The following is a 17004-nucleotide window of genomic DNA, read 5'->3' as shown; positions in this document are numbered from 1 at the left end:
AGAGAACACCCAAGCCGGGAGGCACAGTCTGCTACAACCTGATTTCAAAACTGACACCTCACTACTTCTGTTGTGTTCTGGTCTTCACAAGTGAATCAACAAGGTGTGAATATGAAGGTGAGGATCGTTTCCCAGTGGTCTTAAAGGCCGCCCTCCCTCAGGTGGTGTAAGGAAAGGGTCCAGATTAAGAAACTGGGAGAAGGGGGCAAAGACGGATAATAGTCATGGATTAAATAGAGGCACGGAAGAATTTAAAAGGACATATTCAGGGAAAAATGCCTTCTGAGTCTCCGTTAACCCCACCCACCGAGAACACTTCATGGTTGCGCTCACAGATGTCTTGGAGTTAGAGAAGGTGTTTGTTAAGGAGATTCCCAACTCACATTATCCTGTGATCAGAGCGTAGTCTCACTGCTTTATCCCCATCCTTGTCCTAGGCCTCTGGTACACACAGAAGGGTTAAGAACGTGGGATGTGATGCTGGCCAATGCCAGATTAATTTATGGATTTCATAAGATGCTGATTAAAATACTAACAGCATGTTCTGTACCACCTAACAATAGTAAAAAATAACTAGGAGTTTGGGCAAGGCAGTGGAGTGAGTAGCAAAGGCAGTGGAGTGAGTGAGGGATTTGAACATCCCTTGCTCAAATTTCACTAAATACTACTAAAATCATTGTTTGAAAATAAAAATTTTCATTAATAACTATAAGGATAAGGTCATTATATAACAATAAGTAAATTCAATCTAGGCCATTAAAAAGCTTTTCACATATATGAAGAAAATAGGTAAGAACTCTGAAAAAAAAAAACATTAATTCCCCCAAAAGCAAAAATCATACAAAGTATAAGCGGGATTCAAAGGATGTTGACAACTTATTTCCAAAGGGACACTGTTCACGTTAATAAGATTTCATCGGGATGTTTTTAGATGCCAACACTCCAGAATCGCAAGCAAGGTATAACCGATGCCGTGAAAAATGCTTCAGCGAAAGAAAAGACAAACTCACTAACTGTGGGATTCGGAATAAGCAAAAAGATAATAGAATGTGAGAGAAGATGGATCTACATAATAGAGCCAAGAAATGCAACAAGTAAATAAAAGAAGGTTTCAGAATCATAAAGTAAAAGAGTTGAAAGGCACCTTACAAGTTTACACAATAGAATTCTCAGCTCAAGGCATAAGTGTGCTTGTTTAATAGATCTTTTACTTCTTCACACAGCAGCACTGGGAAACTATTTATCTAGCATCTGTCTTAGCTGCTGGGGATGGGAGAGCGGACACTATCTTCACTACACAGTGCTGTCCCACCCCTTGCCCACCAGAATCCTCGAAAACAGAAACTTAACAAATAAAATATACACATAATGGGTGAGATGAAATGAGGGAGTTATCTGTAGAAAGGCCCACCCCTAAAATTCAGTTAATCCATGCCTTCTATGTTTTAGAAATAAGCTAAGCTTGGAGAGTTGGGTATAACCTCAAAGCAACATACCGGGAGTAAGAGCATACCCAAGAAAGTTCAAGTCTAATCAACAATGTTATGCAGTGATTGGATAGAAAACAGTATTAGCAAGGGGAACGGTCAGCATGGAATCTAAGAAAGCGAAAGCCAGATAGATAGCTGGGTGTGTTTATCAGACCCCAGGTTGTTGAGGGAGAAGGACTCCGAGTGTGATGAATATAAACTTCACATTTATTTAGAAAAACATGTCCTGTTAGGGAGAAGTGCTTTCACCTCATTTTCACAAACAAGGAGTATTTCATCCTAGTAAGTGAAATGCTTGTGGAGATGAACCATTTCCATTTGTTCTGATCGAAAGCCTCTTCAAACCACCACCCACTTACTAATTTGGATTCCCTACTCATATAAAGGTGTGCCCGGGTTGGGAAAAATGAAGATTTTAAATAATAAAAATGAGTAGCTCTCTTTGCAAATAAACACTCTGGTTCATACACAAGTCTATTAAAATCGAGTAAGTCAGTCTCTTGAATTTGATCTATTCTGGGTGCTCTGACAAATGCTGAATTTCATAAGCTGAAAAGCTAAGGGCCCAGACTGGGGTAACTCAAGCCAAGTCGCGCTGCCTGTGAAAGACCCGCCTGAGTGGGTGCTCTGGGAGACCCACAGGCTTATCCCATCTCTAACTACAGCAGGAACTTACATTGTCTTTATGCCCCCTCTGCCTTAGTTAACATGCTGGTCACTTTAAACATCCTATTCAGTCCTAACACTTTAAGAAGGTATTATTTATCCCCCTTTTACAAATAAAAGTACACACACAAAACAACTTAGGTTCAGAGAGTTTAAGTAACTTGCCTAAGATCACACAGCTAATATCTGATTAAACAGATGTACCCAGGACTGTCTAACTCAAAAGAGTTGGCTCTTTCCACTGTACCAAATTACCTCCATTCATTGTTAGAAAGCAAGGTTCTTCCTTACACTTTGTCAAAGTAACATCTGCCCTTTGGCTTGAGTTATTTATAGCTCTTATTATACTCCTAGTCTCCTTTGGTAATGATCTGGGTGCACACAGTTTTATTTTTCCTGCTGAATAGATAAGAACAGCCTTGAGAAACTGCTGTCCTATTCATCTTCTTGATCTTCCAGCATCTAGTATAGTGTCTTGTAAACAAAAAATATCAAATCTTAATTTCTGAATAACAAAATGGGAGCTACAGACTACAGAAAGCCAGCTGTCAAAGCCATAAGGAAGAATTCCTTTAGTATGAGTACAAGCAAATAAACATAAGAAGGGAATTTTTTTTCCCTTCCAGTAATTAAAAGAACAAACCCACTCCTTCAAAGGGGGACTGGTTAGTGAGCAGTAGGGCCCTGGGCAAACTGGATGGAGCTCCACGCAAAATCAGTCCCAGTGGAGAAGGTGAGTGCAGGCGAGGGAAACTGCAGGCTGGCCAATAACGCAATGAGCTGGGGAGAGGAACATTGTCTCTAAAAGGCTGTGCGGGCTTTGGGGCCCTGACATAATGGATGCTAAGGCATATGGCCTAGTTCAAGGACATTTTGGTTAGTGGAACTAAAAGATGGGCTAAAGTTTCTTGTCCAAGTTCAAGAACTAAGACCAGACTGGATCTGTAAATAGAGAGCATAGGTGTCTATTGCTGCAACAGACAGAACAGGCCAAAGCCAGGGACTCCTACACATGTGCTTGAGGAATCAATTACTCCTTAGCAGATAGTTTCATAAGGCAATTTCATCATTTTCCAATATAATACATTAATCTGATGGGTTGGATTTTTAAAAAGAGACAATGAAATTCACTTGCCCTTCCTGCCAATACAGATAGAAACCTGCAAGACTTACAAAACTACTGCTGTCCCTGTTTTATTCTCAGGGTGCCCGAGAGAGGCCTGCATCCTTGAAGGGGCATCCTGGCTTTACAGCAGTGGCTCTCAGCCAGGGGACATTGGCAATGTCTGGAGACATTTTTGGTTGTCACAACTGGGGATGGGTGGTACTACTGGTATTTAGCAGATAAAGGCCAGAGATGTTGCTTAACATCCTACAGTGCACAGGACAGCCCCACAACCAGCAATCACTGGCCCAGAATGTCAATAGTGCCAAGACTGAGAAACCCTGGTTCATATGCACCGCCACCATCAATTCAAGTTATCACCAACTTGGATTGCCCAGGATCAGGGAAATACAAGTACCATATGATTTCATTCATATGTGGTGTCTAATGAACAAAATATACTAACAGACAAAATAGGAACAGAGTAAAAGGGAAGGAATTAAGCAAAAAAGGAAAAAACTAATAAACACAGACAACAGTACGGTGACTACTCGAGGGAGAGAGGGGTAGGGGAGGTAGGGGAGGGTACAGGAGGGATACATGGGGATGGGAGCAGTCTTGACTTGGAATGATGGACACACAGTACGCTCAACGGATGATGTGCTATAGAACTGTACACCTGAAATCTATATAATTTTATTAACCCATGTCACTCCAATATAGCCAATAAAGAAGTAAAATAAGCCAATAAAAATAAAACTGGAATAGTAGTTCAACAACAAAAACAGCAGCTGCTGTTTATTATTGCATGTTTAACTAAGCCAAGTCCGAGCTGAGAACTTGCCTGAGATTGCATTTGATTCTTACGAAAATCCTGTGTGGTATTATCATTCCCACTGTACAAAGATGAAAAGGCTGTACCTTAGCCAGAGCCACATGGCATATATGAAAGCCCTTAACCACCAATGCCATGTTGCCACTTCCCAAACTGACAGTTACTGTGCACAGAGAGGTGTTTCTGGACAACTGTGATGATAACAAGGTGATGATCTGAGGACAGAGAATCTAAGTCAGCCTGGAGACAGCGCCTGATGAAGAAGGCAGGGCTGTCTTCAGGGAAGTCAGTGGAAGGGCCATTATGCACCTGCTCTCTTGCTTCCAGCTCCTTGGCACATCCTTACCTTAGAAGAAGCAAGAGAGCAGTAAAACGGCAGACCCAACAAGTCTCATGATTGCTAAACCAAAAGTAAGAAAATATCTGCAGAAGAATAATGGAGGCAGTAACAAAAATGAAGATAAATAGGTAAACAAGCCATGCATCATTTAATGTTATATCTATAAAGAATCTTTGAGATCAACAACTAATTATAATTCCTTCATGTTATTACAACAGTAAAACACAGGGCTTGGGGGAAAGGTTACTTACTGAAGGTCATGCAGCCATCCCCATAAAAATGACAGAGTAGCAGCTGAAAACCACAGGAGACCTCTCCGATACGACAGAAGAGGTTAGCTTAGACTTAGAAAGGACCCATAGGTTCCAACTCTCTTTAAAAATGGACATTTTCTTACATAATTCAAAGCCATTATCACACCTATCAAGATGAACAATAATTCCTTCATACCGTCTAATATCCAGCTCATTATTAAATTTCCCTGTTGGTATCAGAATGCCTGTTAGAGTTGGTTTGTTATATCATGATCCAAATGAGGGACACACACACTTGTCTCTTAAGTTTCTTTTCATCTAGAGGAGTGTCCCTCCCTTTTCACTCTCCCATCATTGACTTACTATAGAAGCCGAGTCAGTTGTTTTATAAAATATCCCATATTCTGGATGTGACTGTTAACTTCCTTGTGTTGTAATTTAACCTACTCCTTTCTCCCTGAATCTGCTGCATGTAAGAGAAACTCGAGAGAGTCAGGTTTCACCTTTTTTGACAAGAATACTCCACTGGATATTGTTTTATACCATGACACCTCAGGAGACAAATGTCTGCCTTATCCTGCTTTGCATGGTGCTAAGACTGACCACAGGGTTCAAACACCTTTCGTCTGCTTTCAACTGCTGATAAACGTCCCCTGAATCAGTCTGCTGAGGGGCTGCAGGAGATGATGTTCAGGTTTTATCTGTCCAACCACACTTATTACCTGGAATTCTTCCCTCACGAACTAAACCATTTTGTTACGTTGAACTATAGTTTGGAGAGGAAGAGCAAGATAACTATTTAATTCTTTCCTTTTACTTTCTTTTATTTTTAAGATTTTATTTGTTTATTTATTTATTTTTAGAGAGGGAAGGGAGGGAGATAGAGAGAGAGAGAGAGAAACATCAATGTGCGGTTGCTGGGGGTCATGGCCTGCAACCCAGGCATGTGCCCTGACTGGGAATCGAACCTGTGACACTTGGTTCGCAGCCCGTACTCAATCCACTGAGTTACACCAGCCAGGGTAATTCTTTCCTTTTACTTTCAATTTCAGAATAAGGAGCTGGTGTCTTAGTTACTTCCAATAAAGTTTATTTCCAACTACATTGGAACCAAATCCAAGAGTATATTTTTGAGTATACTCTTGGATTGAGTATAATCCAAGAGTATAAAACAGTTAAACAAAATGAAAAAGAAAAGATTCTATGAACAATCCAACTAACATGTAAAGAGTACTGATCAGTGACCAGATTTATCCAGGGGAAGAGAAGTCCATCCAAAGGTCTAGAACCACAGACCCTCAGAGGGAAAAGAGTTCATGGTGAAATTTTTTTTCCTTTGATAAATCAATAGAAATATCTGTTCTGTCTTTGCAAAATGATTACCTTTACTCCAAACATGACTTGAAGACAAATTTCAAAATGAGGTTTGACTTTTTAAAACTATACTTAAATAAGTTGACTAAACAGATAAAATGACCTGTGAATACTATTAGTTAATAGGAATATCCACATAGATGGTTGTGATACAAATAAATCTTTTTCTTCAATTAAATGAGGACAAAAATCACAGGTTACAATATTAATTTCAGAAAAAAATTAAGGTGAAAAGCACTAAGAGAATAATTATATATGATAAAAAGCACAGTGAATGACAGATGCATAACCAGAATGAATGTATAAACCACACACACAAAATAGGTTGCTTTAAAGAAGAACCATTAAAGAAAATCTATGAAGGAACTAAAATAAATGTAATAGCAGTAGTAGATTCTCAACCCCATCAGGACACAAATAAAGACAAATATATCTGAAAACTATAAATTAGGTAAAAATTCATAGTTGTGGCAGTCAGTGAAAAGTAAATGGGCCTATAGATTTTATTTTATTTTTTTAAGATTTTATTCATTTATTTTTAGAGAGGGAAGGGAGGGAGAGAGAGAGAGAGAAACATCAATGTGCGGTTGCTGGGGGCCATGGCCTGCAACCCAGGCAGTACCCTGATTGGGAATTGAACCTGCAATGCTTTGGTTTGCAGCCTGTGCTCAATCCACTGATCTACGCCAGCCAGGGCTGGGCCTATAGATTTTAGATGAGAGGATAAAAAAATATCTGGTACCTTTACATGACAGAGTACTATGAGGCTGTAAAAAGGAAGGAACTCTTACCCTTCGTAACAAATGGACCTGGAGAATACTATATACTAAGCGAAATAAGCCAGTCAGAGAAAGACAAATGCCACATGATTTCACTAATATGTGGAATCTAATGAACAAAATATACTGACAAACAAAATAAAACCAGAGGCACAGATACATGGAACAGACTGACAGACCCCAGAGGGGAGCATGGGGGGAGTCCTGGGAGAGATTAGCCGGAGAACGTATGTGCATGGCCCAGAAACCCAGACAACAATGCAGCTAAGGCACGTGGTGTGGCGGGGACTGGCGGGAGGAAGGCAAAGGCAAGGTGAGGAATGGAGGACATCTGCAATAATGTCAACAACAACAAAAATAAATGGAAAAAGTATTTTTTTCAAGTGTTCACTGCTAAAGTCTGAAAAGGTGTATTTAAAGAGGTAATCGTCTCACTGTACTGAGAGAGCACCTGCCCCACCAGTCTCTGCTGCGTAGCTGACCATCCTCTCTGCACCCTCACACCCCTGCTTCATGCATAAGGGCGCTCCCTCCAAAGACGACTGGTCCATGGACACGAGCCTTTGTCCTTACAGCTCTGGTCTCCTACCAGGGTCATCAGGTCTGTCTGTCCTAGGATAGCCCCAGACGTCCTTGTAACTCTGCTCTCCTTATTGTTCCATAGAAACCTGTATTCCTTTGCAGGGGATGCCATCACAAAGCACCACAGATGGGCTGCTTAATCAACAAGATGTACTTTCCCACAGTTACAGAGGTGAGAGGTCTGAGATCAGGGTGTTGAGAGGGCTAGTTCCTCCTGAAGGACATGAGGGAAGAGTATCCCAGCATCCCTCAGTTTGTGTATGGCCAAGTTTTACCCACGTGTGAGTTTACATCCAAATTTCCTCTTCTTATAAGGACAACATTGATGTCAGATTAAGGCCCACCCTAATGACCTTATTTTACTTGAATCACCTCTTTAAAGACAACGTCCAAATGTGGTCACATCCTGAGGTACTGGAGGTTAGGACTTCAACACAGGAATTTGCGGGGAGACACATCTCAGCCCTTAACAATATCTTTAAAATAATCCTCTGTTTGTTTAAGCTGGGTTAAGTGAGTCTCTGTTGCTTGTAACTGAAAAAACCTTACCAAAACAGTTACATTTTCTGGGCTTCTATTATTTTTTAATTATTCATGTGTATCTTTCAAACCTCCCAATATTTTAATCTACACGAGAACAATAATATGCTAATAATATGCTTTAAAGGTTACTGGCCAGACCAGACCAATTATCCTACAAAAAATCGTTACAGAAAACATAAAAGGCACAGAGAAGAACCCTGGGGCCAGTGCGGTGCGGCACCACCCAGACCCTCCTTCCGGACTGAAACATTCCTTCTCCTAGCAACCAGGAGTGTTGGCTGCGGGCAGTTCACAGCCAGATTCCATCCCAAGAACTGCCTACAGAAGCCTCCTCACCAAGGTAATGCCCCATCCTTGGAGGCGGCCTGCATCCAATCATGCACAAGTCCAAGTGCCCAGCCTTCTTGCCTCAATTCAGGACATCTTTGAAGGCCACCCCAGCTTCAGAGAAACTGGCGGGATGCCTTGAGGCCTCCGCTACAAATGCATTAGTTGGACTTTCCTTCTGCCCAATCCTACGTCCAACCCGCCTTGAGGTGTTGATCCTGATTCACTACCCAGTAGACTTCTTGCACACAAATATCTCTTCATTAAAGTCTATTTTCCAGATAATCTGATGTGCAGTATCTCCTCCGGCTAATACCATAACGAAGATGAAAACAATAAGGAAAAATTAGCCAGGTGCTGGGTTAATTTCCTCTTTTCCACTTCTTGTTTTTGAAGAATTCTGCCCATCTTCCACTTCCTTGCTAGAGAAAAGGGTCCCTTTCTTCGTGTGCTGAGCCCTCTAACCTGCCCGTGGAGGCCGCTACTGCACCCACCCCTCCCCCACGGAGCAGGCACCGCCCCCCTCCCTTCCTACACAGCAGGGGGCACCTCAAGCCCCAGTTCCTCCCCTGGGTCCTGCCGCTGCACTTTCAAGTCTGGTGGCTCGGTCCTGAATGAACATCAACGGGGAGAAAGGGGTGAAGCAGAGGAAGGTGAAGCCGTCCCGGAGAAGCTGGTCCTGCCCCTCTTCTGCCCTCTGCCTGGGAGCCTGGGTCCAGGACGCAGAAGTGCTAATTCTGAATACAGGGACATGGGCCCTGTTGGCTGTGCCTTCCTGCTGTCTGTTTTGCTGGGTGAGCCTCCACGTTGAGCTGGGGAGGGGAGGAGAGGTTGTTTTTGGCTCAAGAAGTTACTGTTGAGAAGAAGATGGCACTCTGCCCATGTGATTTGACTCATAACAATGTGCCCTGAGAAAATCCTGAGAGGATACTATGTGCCAGTCACCTTTCCAAGTATCTCACATACAGTAGTAAACAAAACAGAGATCCCTGCCTTCATGGGGCTCATAATCAATGCACATTTGAATATGTACATTATGTAGCACATTAGGAAGTAATGAACACTATGATGGGAAAGGGGCTCCAGAGTGCAGGGACAAGAGGAGTGTTGTAATTTTAAATAGGGTAGGCAAGGAAGGTTTCATTAAGACGGAGTCATCTGAGCAGAGGCTTGAAGCAGATGAGTGATTTGGCTAAGACGATCTAGGAAAAGAGAATTTCCAGCAGAGGGAACTGGAGGTGCAAACACTATTAAGTGATTTCAGGCATAAGCTTGTTCATTTATTTCTCTGGCCACTGGTGGTTCAAAAGCAGGGCAGGGTGAGAGCAGCCAAAAGGTAACAGGTGGCAAAGAGGAAAGATACACAAATACTGCAAAATGCCAATTCAGTTAAAGAAAACAGGACGAAAGTAAACAGCTTGTAAACCTTGACAGCATCTGAAGGCATCATTGTATCGACAACCAAACATCTTGATATTCCTTATGACAACCTTGATTCACCAAGTAAAAATTAAATTATATTCTAGGTATACTCAACAGAAGGCAGGTAGGTATGTAATAATTATCAAGATTTCCCACTAATGGGTAAACAGTTATACAGATTTTCCCTCTAATACCAATGTGAGGAATTTAAATACGTGGAAAGCCTCTCTGTTCAGTGAATTTAGGTATTGTGTTATTATATACTAATGATACGGTGTGTCTGTCTTAGGGTCTTGCCCATGCTCTTCTTCCAAAAAGAATAATCTACAGACAGGTGAGTGGTCTCCATTTGGGCCCCAAACTGCTGGGTTTGGCACTGGAACAGGATGGCGTATGGAGCTAGGCAGGACGCAGGTCCTGGAAATGGGATTTGGGGGATGATAAGAAAATGGGGACAACGGGACACTCAGATCCACATTTCCCTCTCTCTTCTTTCTCTAGTGTGTGGACAACCTGCATACTCAGGCCGTATCTCGGGGGGACAGGACGCTGCCCAGGGGCGCTGGCCTTGGCAGGTCAGCCTGCACTTCGGCCTGAATCGGGTCTGTGGAGGCTGCCTCATCAGTGACAGGTGGATCCTGACGGTGGCACACTGCATACAAAGGTGGGTTCTGGCTCAAGGCTAGAACTCAGGTAGGGTCTCAGTAAATATTTGAATGATTTCATGAATGAACCAACAGACGAATGAAGGTGGGAAGGTGGGTGAGCGGAGGAAACCCTAGTCACCTTGGACCAGGGACAGGACCCAGGGGTGGAAAAAGAAACAAATAATGAAAAACAGGCACTGTGTTAGAAACTTTTCTTTTTGCCAAATGAATGCCTCAAACACCGGTCAGGGAGATCTGTCTTAAGCTTTCTGGGAGTCGTAAACTCACAACCCAAGCGTTTTCTCAGAAATGTTAAGAAGAGCGAGGTGCCATAGGGTGAGCAGCCTCGGGAGAAGCCCACATAAAGCTCATGTTCTTAGCGGATAGCTAGTGAAGACGCAAAGTCTAGCAACGTAACAGAGTTTGGAAACACCCTCCCTGCGTGGAACCTCGAGATGACTGCAGCCCCGTGAAAGACCGTGAGCCAGAGGCGCCCAGCTAAGTCACACCTGGTTCCTGGCCCACAGGAACTGCGAGACAGGTGTGCGTTCGAAGCCTCTAAGCTCGTGTGATAACTTGTTATTCAACAATAGATAACTAATATATATACAGAAACCAAAATGAGGGGACTTCCCAGTAACAACCCTGAAAGGTCAAAAAAAAATAGAGAAATAACTTTAAAATACTGAGAGAAAATTATTTCCAACCTAGAATTTTACCTGTATACAAATTATTGCTTAAGTGTGGGACAGAAATAAGATATTATCAAATATACAAATATGCAAGTATCAAATATACAAAACAGCAAAAATATCACCTCTCATGCACATTTTTTCAGGAAGCCACAGGAAAATGTGTTTCAACAAAATAAAAGGGGGAAACATGGGATCCAGAAAAAAAGAGGATACAATATAAAAGGGAGTCTCAGGAAAATGATTTTAAAAACTGCCAAAATTGGAATTGGAGCAAGAGGGCAGGTGGCTAAAAAAAAGTATTGCCCTGGCTGGTGTGGCTCAGTGGACTGAGTGCTGGCCTGCAAACCAAAGGGTTGCTGGTCTGGTTCCCAGCTGGGGCAACATGCCGGGGTTGCGGGCCAGGTCCCCGGTGGGGGGGGTGTGAGAGGCAGCCACGCATTGATGTTTCTCTCCCTCTCTTTCTCCCTCTCCTACCCTCTCTTCCCCTCTCTCTAAAAATAAATAAATAAAATCTCTTTTTAAAAGTATTGATAGAATGCCTGGAGATTTTAACATACCCGATTTACACTTCTGGCAGATAGTTTGAGGGATAAACAATGACTTACTGATAGGTAATCAGAAAACACAAAGAAGTGAGACCCCATTCCAGGACAAGGAAACATTTTTATAAGAAATGTATTCACAGGACCCAATATGGTCCAATAGTAAATAATGTTTACATGGTCATAACACATACACATTAAATACTGATCTAACAAAAAGTTAGAATCCTTGGTGAGGAGGATGCTGAAAAGGAAGTGGGAAGCTAGCAGTGATGATTGGTTCAGTCCTCGCCTTTCAAATACCATACTGTAAAAAAGACTAATACCAATAAATAGAGTTTCTTAAAAACACTGAGGAACACACTAAAAGACACAGCTAAGAGTTGAAAGAGATTGCCTTTGGAAAAGTGTGAATTAAGGACAGTAGGGCAGAGAAATATTTATTTATTTATTTATTTATTATCTCTTATAAAACTACTTGACATTTTAAATAGTATATATATATATATATAAACTTTGGTGAGTATACTTCATTTTGCAATGTTATTTAGAAATAAAGCTCTAGTGCTCAGAAATCAAAACTGGCAATAAAAAAGACCAATGACTATTGAGCATATAGGTGATGGCTAAAACCATGGAGAATGGTAGAGGTGAACAAGAGAACCAGGGAGAAAATGCAGGACGACAAAAGGCTGGCCATAAGCATGTGAGAGGATATCACAGAAACAGTAAACAACAACAACAACAACAACAACAACAAATAGTTGTCAGGAAGGGCAAGAAGGAGAAGAGGCAGACAAACCAACCCTTGTCCAAGTTGGAAGCAGCCTGGTTAATTCCCAGTGCATTACCTACCTTTCTTACAGTCTTACTGCTTGCTATACCCAAGCAGCTTGTTCTGACCCAACTGTAACAGATATGCTCCACTTTCTCTTCCCCTTAGCACCTGGATTCCTTGGTTATATACTGTGTCAATGGGATCAGTTACAGTAGACTATCCAAATGGCGCTACAAATCATCATGTGTCCGAAATCATTTTCCATCCCCAAACCCAAGATACAGAAGCGGACATCGTCTTATTGAAGCTGGTCACTACAGTTACCTTCACTTCTTCCATCCTGCCCATCTGCCTGCCCAACAGCACAAAGCAGTTGAATATTCCTGGCTCTTGCTGGGTGACTGGATGGGGAAAAGTTAGTGAAAATGAAGGTAAGACGGGGTAGAGAAAGGGGATGTTTTATGTCACCCTCTCGTACCCACCCATTTCGGATAGTTCACATTCTAGATACATCACTACTAAGGCAAATATCTTTTGACAAAACCAGATCAACCTATTGATATTATCTGTACATCTTCAAATAAAATGTATTTTTTTCACATTTTTATGTTTATTTACTCCTATATCCTGACTATAGAGTCTAGCTGTAACTGCAAGAGCAGATACTAACAATTTAAACATATAATTACCTCTCTGAAACAGAAGTTAACAAACCTGATTTAATACTTGGAGAGAGGGTAGTGTTTCCTTAATGTTTTAAAAGTGTCTGTGTCACCTGTTTCCCAAGATGGAGTAAAGACAAAACAGAAAATGATCTGGGAGCAGAAAAGTAGTAAAGGAAAAGGTTTTAGAATACTCACATCTTTTCTTAATCAAAACATATCTGCATTTCTCTTTATTTGCAATACTAGGAATACTTCGCATTGGTGCATTTTAAAAACCTCAAACAAATAGAAATAATTTTGAATTGTGCATTGTTTTAGATTTCAGTGTACCAAAAGCATTCTTCCACTAGCACATACAATTAGAAAGTGATCATATTCTGCTTTTAGATTCCTATTTGGAAGTTTTGCACATTGTGACTGAATGCTGCCTTGTGCACCTTTCCAGATTGCTTTTCCTTTCGCTTGTCTGTCTCTACAGGTATTGATTACACTTCCACCCTCCAGGAAGCAGAAGTACCCATCATCGACAGCCAAACTTGTGAATCTATGTACAACCCAGTCAGCCCATTATTGCCAAACTTCAAGCCGATGATCAAGAAAGACATGATTTGTGCTGGTGATACTTCTAAAGGGAAGGATGCCTGCAAGGTTAGGTTTGCTGTTGAAATTTTTTAACATAAGTTGTGGATGTGAATCCAGGTATCCCTATCTGTAAACAACAGTGGATTAGGAGTCAGGATACAAGGGTTCTGACAATAATTCTTGTGTTACCCTAGACAAGTCACTTAACTTTTAGCTATGAACTTAATCTCTTCAACTGCTGATCTAGAGCAATGCTAAACCAACCACTGGTCACTGGGTTTTTACAAACTCCTAAATTTTGCTACATGTATTAGGAGGTTGATATAGAATTGCCAACTTTTGTGTTTTTTTCAAGTAATAACATTTTATTTCATTCTACATTTAAAAGATATCATCCCACTGTCTCCGGGTCATAACTGGCTGATGAAAAAACAGCCATCACTTGTGTCTTCCTCCGTTGAGTAGGACAAGTTGTTTTGGTCTGGCTGCTTTCAATTTTCCTTCCTTTTTGACTGTCAGAAATTTGACTGTGATGTGCTAGGGATGATTTTCTTTGTATTTTTTTTAAACTAAACTTCACTAGGTTTTTTTTTAAATTTTTTTAAAGATTTTATTTATTTATTTTTAGAGAGGGAAGGATGGAAGAAAGAGAGAGAGAAACATCAATGTGTGGTTGCTGGGGGCCGTGGCCTGCAACCCAGGCATGTGCCCTGACTGGGAATTGAACCTGTGACTCTTTGGTTCACGGCCTGTGCTCAATCCACTGAGCTACACCAGCCAGGGCTTGATTTTCTTTGTATTTATCCTATTTAGGATTTGTTGAGTTTCTAGCTTTTTTAATCTATTCTTTTATCTTTCATCAAAACTTGAAAAATTTTATTCATTATTTCTTCAAATATTATTCTGCCTCATTTCTCTATTTTCCTCTTCTCATTAAAACCACAAACATGTAAGTTTTACTTTTTTATATTTCCGCACAGGTTTGAATCTGTTCATTTTACTTTTCTCTTTTTCTCTTCTTCAAGATACTCTAAATTAATCCATATTCAAGATCATTATCTTTTTCTCCTGTCATCTATTTTTCTGTTACGTTCATCTAGTGGAATTTCTCAGGTATTTTATTTTTTATTTCTAGTATGATCACTCAGTTTTATTTCTTCTCTCCCTGCCCCAACACACACTTTTCTATATCTCTACCAAGATTTCCTATCTATTTATTTACTGTTTGCAAATCAATGAGATGTGGCTTCACATTCTCTAGGATGGCTACAATCAACATAGATAATGATAAGAGTTGACAAGCATGTGGGAAAATTGGAACTTTCATACACCTAATGGTAATGTAAAATGGTGCAGTTGCTTTGGAAAATTGTCTATTAGTTCCTCAAAAGGTTAAATATAGAGTTACCATAGGACCCAAGAATTCCACTCCTAATTATACACACTAGAGAAATAATAACATATACGCCTATATAAAAACTTGGGCACAAAAAGTTCATAACAGCTTTATTCATAATAGCCAAAAAGTGAAACAACCCAAAATGTCCATCAACTGATGACTAGATCAACAAAACGTAGTATGCCCACATAATGGGAGGTTATTCAGCCATTAAAAGAAATGGGGTAGTAATGCATACTGCAACACAGATGAACCTGAAAAGAGTATGCTTAATGAAAGAAGCCTGACACAAAAGGTCACATATTATATTATTCCATCTATACTAAATATCCAGATTATACCAATTCAGAAGGCAGAAAAGGTGGATCATTGGATGGCCTAGGACTGGAGGGGTGGGAGGAAATGAGGATGACCGCTAATGGGCATGGGGTTTCTATTGGAGGTGATGACAATGTTCCAAAATACAATGTGGTGATGATTCAACAACACTGTGAATATACTAAAAAACTGGTACCCTTTGAATGGATGAATTGTAATGTATGTGAATTGTATCAATAAGGCTGTTACAGAAAGGAAAAGCAAGAATAAAAGACATACCACCAACTACTTATCATTTATATAACGGATTATTTTGACACTAAAAAAAAAGCTGTAAGAAGCAAAGAACGTAAAATGAAGGAAGGCTCATTCAATTGAATAACTTTAGTGAAAAAAAAAACATATCACATTAATTTCTCCTACCACAAATGAGTATTTTGAAACTACTGATATACAGATTTAGCTAAGATCTCTGCCAATTTCAAATTCTATGATTCTGTAATTCCTGTGATCTCCCACTACTACAGTGGGAAGACCAGCTCCCTCTGGAGTTCTGTAGCTCCACAGGCTCCGCCGTCCCATTCTAAGGAATTCTCTCCACCTCTTGTAACCGCTCTCCTATTCTCCATCTTTTTCACTAGGCTCATGACCTTTATCTCTTCCTCAGGGTGATTCTGGAGGGCCTCTGTCATGTAATATTGATGGTGTATGGACCGTGATCGGACTGGTGAGCTGGGGATACCGATGTGGTAACACTCTTCCTGCAGTCTACACCAATGTGACCTACTATCAAACATGGATTGAAGCCATTATTTCAAGAGCTGATGTCCAGAGGCCAACAATCTGGACTTATCTGACTTCCTGTTCCCTATTTTACTGTTCTCTCTGGCTCTTCTAGGACCCTCCTGGGCCTTGGGTCTAGCGTCTTACCAGGAAACTAGGCAGGCAAGGCTGAAGACATCAGCCAGGTACAGAGCTCAGGAGGGAATGCATGGGGAACAAACCTCAGGGCCAGAGAACTCACAGGGAAGTCCCTGGAAACTCTGGGTAACGTCATTAAAACGATTAGAAATGATTCTGGGTTCTTGATTTTATAAGTATGTTTTAGTGGTTGGAAGGTAAACAGCTGAGAAATAAGGTTGCCCCTTCCAAGCATGGCATTCCTTATCCCTAACTATGCATCTTGCAAGGCAAGAAAGATGCCTTCTATGAGTGAGTATTTATGAAAACAAATTAAACAGTTCCTGGAGAAGCAGGCAAGAAAAAAAGTATGTGTGAAGGCAAAAGGGAAGGACATTAAGGAAAAAAAATTAAGGGTTTACTTCCATCCACAGGATGCATTATAGGCTTCTTACCTGGTCTATATTTCTTATGTCCCCTACTATCATACGCTTTCCCTCGGTAGCAAGAGGCCTAGTAAGAAATGCATTTGTGTAGTTCAACTCTGCAATTTCCAGAAATGTTTACTCTTTGAAATATCAATGTAACCTATTGCCAAAAATGGATTAATGCCATGATCACAAGAATTGAAGTCTTGGGTTTTAATAATCTGGACTACTCCTGGTTGTTTAATACCGATTCTATAGTAAAGTGTAAATGTTTATAAGGAAGAGATTATATTCCCTACCTAAATAGCACACTTCTTTTTGTTAAACAATCAG

General features: G+C 40.8%; 2 protein-coding genes across 7 annotated transcripts in view; one reads left to right on the top strand and one right to left on the bottom strand.

Moving 5' to 3' along the window:
- The window catches only part of SH3D19 (SH3 domain containing 19), a 149330-nt gene that overhangs the window by 115209 nt on the left and 17117 nt on the right, over nucleotides 1-17004 (bottom strand). The window contains exon 1 of one of the 6 annotated variants that reach the window (XM_045831098.1): nucleotides 12704-12725. The exons of 4 other annotated variants lie outside the window; for them this stretch is intronic. The gene's annotated coding sequence lies outside the window, so the exon portion shown is untranslated. Of the gene's footprint in view, nucleotides 1-12703; nucleotides 12726-17004 lie in introns of those variants that run through there. One more of the 6 variants, XM_045831095.1, reaches the window with a different exon arrangement.
- On the top strand, nucleotides 9047-16440 carry PRSS48 (serine protease 48). Its single transcript, XM_045831337.1, is given in 7 exon segments — nucleotides 9047-9101; nucleotides 10219-10381; nucleotides 12545-12810; nucleotides 13523-13692; nucleotides 16011-16175; nucleotides 16178-16291; nucleotides 16294-16440. Coding segments are annotated over 7 exon segments (1080 nt in total).

Source organism: Phyllostomus hastatus, unplaced genomic scaffold, assembly GCF_019186645.2.
Source record: "Phyllostomus hastatus isolate PE091 unplaced genomic scaffold, TTU_PhHast_1.1 phas_contig_159, whole genome shotgun sequence".
Classification (NCBI taxonomy): Eukaryota; Metazoa; Chordata; class Mammalia; order Chiroptera; family Phyllostomidae; genus Phyllostomus; species Phyllostomus hastatus.
This window is presented reverse-complemented; position numbering and strand designations above follow the sequence as displayed.